This window comes from Zonotrichia albicollis, chromosome 33 (assembly GCF_047830755.1).
Source record: "Zonotrichia albicollis isolate bZonAlb1 chromosome 33, bZonAlb1.hap1, whole genome shotgun sequence".
NCBI classification, from domain to species: domain Eukaryota; kingdom Metazoa; phylum Chordata; class Aves; order Passeriformes; family Passerellidae; genus Zonotrichia; species Zonotrichia albicollis.
In genome coordinates this window covers 1931139-1938985 of record NC_133851.1, presented here as the reverse complement: position 1 = coordinate 1938985, position 7847 = coordinate 1931139, and the positions used below count along the sequence as shown (strand labels likewise).

Here is a 7847-nt window from a genome sequence, read left to right as displayed (position 1 = left end):
ATGGAAACAAACAACCACCTGAACTTCACTGGCCTTTCCTCTGCACCCGCTGCCTCAGGACCGAAACCCACGCCTGCCTCAGGGGGACTCCCCCTTCGCCCACAGCTCCACGCTCGGCTTCCCCCAGCAAGGGAAAAGTGAGTGAGCCCATGGGGACAGGGGTGGGGTGGCTGTGGGGGCAGAGGGGACACGGGCATGGAGGGGACACAGGGATGGAGGGGCTGCAGGGACAGAGGGGACACAGAGGGGCTGCAGGGACAGAGGGATGGAAGGCACAGAGGGATGGGAGGACTGCAGGGACAGGGAACACAAGGATGGAGGGGCTGTAGGGACAGAGAGGACATAGGAATAGAGGGGCTGCAGGGATGGAGTGGTCGTGGGGCTGGAGGTGACACAGGGATGGAGGGGCTGCAGAGACAGAGGGGTCACAGGGATGAGAGGGCTGCAGGGACAGAGGGATGGAGGGGCTGTGGGGACAAAGGGGACACAGGGATAGAAGGGCCAGAGGGGACACAGGGATGAGAGGGCTGCAGGCACAGAGGGGACACAGGGATGGGGTGACCGTGGGACCAAAGGGGACAGAGAGATAGAGGGGCTGAAGGGACAGAGGAATGGGATGGCTGCAGGGACAGGGGACAGAGGGATGGGATGGCTGCAGGGACAGAGAGATGGGGTGGCTGTGGGGGCAGAGGGGACACGGGCATGGAGGGGACACAGGGATGGAGGGGCTGTGGGGCCAGAGGAGATGCAGGGATAGAGGGGCTGCAGGGATGGGGTGGCTGCAGGGACAGAGGGCTGGAGGGGCCATGGCCAGCAGCAGCTCCAGCACGGGGGGCCAGGGCCGGGATCTGTGTCTCCCTGCCGCCGCCTTGGCCTAGAAAAGCGGCCATGCCAGCCCCGGGGCGTGCGTGGATTTGGCCGCTCAGCTGATCCGGCACAGCCCTGCCAAGCTCGGCTAATCCCCGGCGTCCTGCGGTGCTCGGTTTGGCAAACGGGGACCGTGAACCCCCCCCCTTCCCTCCCTCCCTGCTTCTCTCCAGCCATGGAGAAGGGGGACACCAGCAGGGCTTTGGCAGCTGCCCTGCCTGGTCATTGATCCATCCTCAGCCCCACTGGAGAGACCCTTGCAGCCCTCAGCCTGGTGCTGGCACAGCCAATTTGGCAAACAGGGATTGTGCAGCTCTCCCCCTTTTCTCCAGGCATGGGGAGGGGGGACACCAGCAGGGCTTTGGCAGCTGCCCTGCCTGGCCATTGATCCATCCTCAACCCCACTGGAGAGACCCCATGACGTTCAGCCTGGTGCTGTGGCAGAGCCAGTTTGGCAAATGGGGATTGTGCATCTCCCCCATCCCTCCCTCGCTGCTTCTCTCCATGCATAGGGAGGGTTAGGGGACACCAGGAAGGTTTTGGCAGCTGCCCTGCCTGGCCATTGATCCATCCTCACACTGGAGAGACCCCACGGTGCTCAGCCTGCTGCTGGCACAGCTAATTTGGCAAACAGGGATTGTGCAGCTCCCCCCCATCCCTCCCTCCCTGCTTCTCTCCATGCATAGGGAGGGTTAGGGGACACCAGCAAGGTTTTGGCAGCTGCCCTGCCTGGCCTTTGATCCATCCTGAAACCCATTGGAGAGACCCCACGGTGCTTGGCCCGGTGCCATGGCAGAGCCGGTTTGGCAAATGGGGACCGTGCAGCTCCCCCCGTTCTCTCCAGCCATGGAGAAGGGGGACACCAGCAGGGTTTTGGCAGCTGCCCCGCCTGGCCATTGATCCATCCTTAAACCCACTGGAGAGACCCCTGAGCTCCCTGTGCTTCCTCCCTCAGGTCTGAACGGGGGGCATGAATGTCAATGGCTTCTCTACTGTATCCCACCCCGGTACTTCAGGGACCTTCTCCCCCGGCTCCGCTGCCGCCGGGGCCCAGCCCCTCCGCCCCTACGACTGCCTGTGGGACTACTCCCCCTACACACCCGCCGGTGCTGCTGCTGGTGGCCTCAAGGACGGGGGAGGCCCTCCCAACCTCGGACAGTTCCCCCCTCAACGGCGTGGCCGGGGGGTCCCGGCCGGCCTCGCCCCCCGGGCACGGCACCAACCTGCGGGCAAGCGGGCCAGGAGCTGTGGGGCAAACGGCACCACAACGGGGCCCATGGGGCTGAGCTTTGACTCGCAGGAGCTCTACGAGTCCTTCCACGAGCAGAGCTTTGAGTTGATGCAGAATGGGCCTGAGGGGTTCTACACCACGGGTCAGTCCTCGTCTGTGCTGAACTCGGACACGCAGCCCTTCCCAAACGAGCCAGAGCCCAGCCAGGGAGATGCTGAGGGTGCAGCCAAAGAGATGCCCAGCACCACCAACACCAGCAGCACCATCACGGAGAACGGGGGTGGGGCTGGTGGGCAGCCAGGAGCTGGAGGAGGCGCAGCCAGGTAGGAGCCCTGAGGGCTGGCAGAGCTCTGGGATGCAGTCCTGGGTGGGTGGTGGATCCTGGTGGAGATGGGCATCGTGTTCTTGGGGAATCCCAGCTGCTCTGACCCGCCTGCCCAGTGGCCTGGATGGGATTTGGCTGGTCACAGCTTGGAGGAGGTGTTGGGATTTCATAAAACCAGGCTGGGTGTCACCACGCCATGCCAGGTAGGAGCCCTGAGGGCTGGCAGAGCTCTGGGATGTGGCTCTGGGGCCCTGGAAGGTGGGTGGTGGATCCTGGTGGAGATGGGGCATTGTATTCTTGGGGAATCCCAGCTGCTCTGACCCGCCTGCCCAGTGTCCTGGATGGGATTTGGTTGGTCACAGCTTGGAGGAGGTGTTGGGATCTCATAAAACCAGGCTGGGTGTCACCATGCCATGCCATGGAGGGCTGGGTGTCCCACCACAGTGACCAACAGCAAGTGGGGATCGCCCCCAGCTCTGTCCCCATCACATCTCAGGCTCTGTTTTTGGTCGATTGCTCCCTTCAGACCTGAAGATCTGCAGCTACAACGGGGCCACAGCTGCTGGCACGGGGTCACTGGGGCCGGAGGGGGCCAGCGGGTGCCTGGGGGAGGCATCACCCATGGCCCACGGCTGGAGGACACCCACATCCTCAGCGAGGATCCCCTGGAGCCCTTCGAGTCCCTGGCCAGAGGTAGGGGATGTCAAGGGGGGCACAACCATGCCCTGGGTGGGAAGCAGTGCCAGCTCTTGTCGGTCCCCACTTGGGGATGGGGTGGTGGGGATGCTGCAGTGGCCGTGGGGATGGCGATGGGGTGGTGGAGATGTGGTGGCCGTGGGGATGGGGTGGAGACCGTGAAGATGCTGTGGTGGCCATGGGGAAGGGGCAGTGGAGATGCTGTGGTGGTGGGGGATGTGTTGGTGGCCCTGGCGATGCAGTGGTGGCCGTGAGGATGCTGTAGCCATGGGGATGCTGCGGTGGCCGTGGGGCATGTGTTGGTGGGGATGCCGTGGCTGTGGGGATGTGGCAGTGGCCATGGGGATGGGTTGATGGCCGTGGGGATGCTGCAGTGGCTGTGGGGATGCTGTGCTGGCTGCGGGGATGGGGTGGTGGCCATGAAAATGGGGGTGGTGGCCATGGGGATGGGTTGATGGCCGTGGGGATGTGGCGGTGGCGATGCTGTGGCCGTGGGGATGAGGTGGTGGCCGTGGGGATGCTGTGCTGGCCGTGGGGATGCTGTGCTGGCTGCGGGGATGGGGTGGTGGCCATGAAGATGGGGTGGCCATGGGGATGTGTTGGTGGCCATGGGGATGCTGCGGTGGCCGTGGGGATGCTGTGCTGGCTGTGGGGATGGGGTGGTGGCCATGAAGATGGGGGTGGTGGCCGTGGGATGCTGCGGTGGTGGCCACAGGGATGTGGCAGTGAGATGCAGTGGCCGTGGGGATGGGGTGGTGGAGATGTGGTGGCCATGGGGATGCTGTGGCCGTGGGGAAGCTGCAGTGGCCGTGGGGATGTGTTGGTGGCCGTGGGGATGCGGTGCTGGAGATGTGGTGGCCGTGGGGATGTGTTGGTGACCGTGGGGATGCTGTGGCCGTGGGATGCTGCGCTGCCCCCGGCGCTCTCCCGAGGCAGGGGCGGGCCCGCGTCCCCGGCTCGCTGCCGGCTTTTCCTTCCCGTCCTTCCCAGCTCCGTGACGAGGCGGTTACTCAGCGCCTGAACTTCCGCGCCGCTGAGCATCGCCACGGCCATTTTGGGCTCCTCCGCTTCCCAGAGGAGGAGGAGGAGGAGGCGGAGCTGGGGAGGGGGGGGAGGAGGGTACCCAAACCCCTTTTAACCCCTCTGCTGCCGGAGCCTTTCCATCCGCTCCACACACGCCCCCATTCCCCCTTGAGCGGAGATGTTGCTCCGTGCGCCCCCAACCCTGGTGCTCGCCCCCCTCCCCAGACCCCGGCACGGGCGATTTGTACGCGATGGACGACTCGCAGCTGGTGAGCGACAAATCCCCCTTGGAGGAGCCCCCCGACCTGGCCGCCAGCCCCCCACTGCACGCCGGCCCCTTCAGCCTGCTGCCCGCCAGCCCCTCGCCCGCCCCGCTGCTCCAGGGCCCCGGCTCGCCGCCAGCCCTGCCCGGTACGTGCTGCCCCCCACCCCGGGATCACCCCACGAGGGATCACCAGGGGTCACCCCACCGGCCCCATTCCCCGCGAGGGATGCCTCGTGAGCCCCACGGGGATGGGGGTCTCGTTCCCTACCAGGGATGCCTCGTGAGCCCCCCATTGCCTCGTGAGCCCAACGGGGGTCACCCCACCGGCCCCGTTCCCCACCGTGAGCCCCACAGGGGTCACCCCACCGATCTCGTTCCCCACGAGGGGATGCACTGTGAGGCCCACGTGGATGGGGGTCTCGTTCTCCATGGAGGCTGCATCATGTGCCCCACGGGGGTCACCCCCACCGGCCCCGGTTCCCCACGGGGGTCACCCCACCGACCCGGTTCCCCACGGGGGTCACCCCACCGACCCGGTTCCCCACGAGGGATGCACCGTGAGCCCCATGGAGATGGGGATTTCGTTCCCCACCGTGAGCCCCACGGAGATGGGGGTCTCGTTCCCCACCAGGGATGCACCGTGAGGGTCTCGGCGGCACCGGCGAGGCCCCCGGGCAGCGCAGGGAGGGAGGGGGACCCGCGGCCCCGGTGACGTGTCCGGTGACGTTCCTGACCTTGGCTCCTCAGGCGACAACGGCGAGCTGAAGAGCGGCGACCACGCGGGGCTGCGGGACTCGGGGTCCCTGGAGCTCGACCCTCCGCTGGAGCCGGACTCGCCGGCCCCGTCTGCTGACGAGGAGGAGGAGGAGGAGGAGGAGGAAGAAGAGGAGGAGGAGGAGGAGGAGGAGGCTGCCGACAGCTGCCCGGAGACTTCGGCCGCGCCAGGAGAGGGGGAGAGCGAGGAGCCGGCCCTGCTGAGCGCCTCGGGGGCAGGTGTGGCCGCCCCCCAGCCCCGGGCTGAGCCCCTCGGTGCCCCCCGGCCGCCGGCCCATCGTCCCCTGTGTCCCCTCCCCGCAGGTGATGTCCCTCGGCGGCGCATCGCCACGCAGGAGGAGGTGCGCTTCCCGCTGCAGCACGGGTACGTGGGGTGGCCCCCGAGCCTGTTCCCTTTCCCCTGTCCCGTTCCTGTCCCCCTCTGGCCGTTCTGCCCCCGACCCTTTTCCCTTTCCATCCTCTTCTTCCTGTCCCCCCCCCGCCGTCCCTGCCCCACTGCTCTGTCCCCGACGCTGTCCTCTCCTCATCCTGCCTCAAAAAACTACCGAAACTACATCCCCTTGCCACCATCCTGCTCCTGAAATTATCCCCATCGTGTCCCCATCCTGTCCCCCTCGTGTCCCCATCCTGCTCCTGTCCCCACCCCTTTCCCATCCTCCCCCTCTCTCCATCCCTTTCCCATCCTGTCCCCAACCCCGACCCCTCCCACTGCTCTGTCCCCGGCACTGTCCCCTCCCATCCTGCCTCAAAAACTACCAAAACTACATCCCCTTCTCACCGTCCTGCTCCTGAAACCATCCCCATCCTGTCCCCTTTGTGTCCCTATCCTGCCCCTAAAACTACCGTCCCCTTCCCACCATCCTGCTCCTGAAATTATCCCCATCGTGTCCCCATCCTGTCCCCCTCGTGTCCCATCCCCTCCCCATCCTGTCCCTATCCTGCCCCTAAAACTACCGTCCCTTTCCCACCATCCTGCTCCTGGAATTTTCCCATCCTGTCCCCATTGTGCCCCTAAAACTACGGCCCCTTGCCACCATCCTGCTCCTGAAATTTTCCCCCTCGTGTCCCCATCGTGTCCCCCTCGTGTCCCCATCCCTTCCCCATCCCGCTCCTGTCCCCACCCCTTTCCCATCCTCCCCCTCTCTCCATCCCTTTCCCATCCTGTCCCCATCCCCGACCCCTCCCACTGCTCTGTCCCCGGCACTGTCCCCTCCCATCCTGCCTCAAAAACTACCAAAACTACATCCCCTTCTCACCATCCTGCTCCTGAAACCATCCCCATCCTGTCCCCTTTGTGTCCCTGTCCTGCCCCTAAAACTACTGTCCCCTTCCCCACCATCCTGCTCCTGAAATTTTCCCCATCCTGTCCCCATTCTGCCCCTAAAACTACGGCCCCTTGCCACCATCCTGCTCCTGAAACCATCCCCATCCTGTCCCCCTCGTGTCCCCATCCCCTCCCCATCCTGCCCCTGTCCCCACCCCTTTCCCATCCTCCCCCTCTCTCCATCCCTTTCCCATCCTGTCCCCATCCCCGACCCCTCCCACTGCTCTGTCCCCTCGGTCCTGTCCCCTCCCCACGGTGCCCCACGGCCCCGGGTGACGCTGCCGTGCCCAGGTGGAGGCGGGAGGTGCGGATCAAGAAGGGGAACCATCGCTGGCAGGGTGAGACCTGGTACTACGGCCCCTGCGGGAAGAGGATGAAGCAATTCCCCGGAGGTCATCAAGGTACCGCCCCTGGGGACACCAAATGGTTGAGAATGTTTGGGGTATTTGGGATATTTTGGGGGGATTTGGGATATTTAGAATATTTGGGGTATTTTGGACATTTGGGGTACTTGGGGTATTTGGGATATTTTGGGGAATTTGGGGGATTTGGGATATTTGGAATATTTGGGGTATTTGGACATTTGGGGTATTTGGAGACATTTGGTACTTTGGGGGGATTTGGGATATTTGGGGTATTTGGGATATTTTGGGCCATTTGGGGAATTTGGGACATTTAGAATGTTTAGGGTATTTGGGATATTTTTGGGGCATTTGGGGGATTTGGGATATTTAGAATATTTGGGATATTTTTGGGGGATTTGGGGTCTTTGGGATATTTTGGGTGTTTGGAATATTTTGGGGAATTTGGGACATTTAGAATGTCTGGGGTATTTGGGATATTTTGGGGGCATTTGGGGATTTGGGATATTTAGAATATTTGGGGTATTTTGGACATTTGGGGTATTTGGAGACATTTGGGACTTTTGGGGGATTTGGGACATTTAAAATATTTGGGGTCTTTGGGATATTTTGGGTGTTTGGGATATTTTGGGTGTTTGGAATATTTTGGGGAATTTGAGACATTTAGAATATTTGGGGTATTTGGGATATTTTGGGGCATTTGGGGGATTTGGGATATTTAGAATATTTGGGGTATTTTGGACATTTGGGGTATTTGGAGACATTTGGGACTTTTGGGGATTTGGGATATTTAGAATATTTGGGGTCTTTGGGATGTTTTGGGTGTTTGGAATATTTTGGGAGATTTGGGATATTTAGAATGTTTGGGGTATTTGGGATATTTTGGGGCATTTGGGGGAATTGGGATATTTAGAATATTTGGGGTATTTTGGAAATTTGGGGTATTTGGAGACATTTGGGGTATTTTGAATATTTTGGGA

General features: G+C 62.4%; 1 protein-coding gene across 1 annotated transcript in view; it reads left to right on the top strand.

Annotated features, from left to right (window-relative positions):
- The window catches only part of BAZ2A (bromodomain adjacent to zinc finger domain 2A), a gene marked incomplete in the record, with an annotated part of 23631 nt that continues 15784 nt past the window's right edge, over window positions 1-7847 (top strand). Inside the window, 13 exon segments of the mRNA XM_074530705.1 lie at window positions 1-80; window positions 82-137; window positions 1823-1830; window positions 1832-2029; window positions 2031-2120; window positions 2123-2374; window positions 2376-2421; window positions 2950-3042; window positions 3045-3116; window positions 4368-4553; window positions 5155-5400; window positions 5485-5545; window positions 6797-6889. Of these exon segments, the coding sequence (XP_074386806.1) occupies window positions 1-80; window positions 82-137; window positions 1823-1830; window positions 1832-2029; window positions 2031-2120; window positions 2123-2374; window positions 2376-2421; window positions 2950-3042; window positions 3045-3116; window positions 4368-4553; window positions 5155-5400; window positions 5485-5545; window positions 6797-6889 (1481 nt within the window).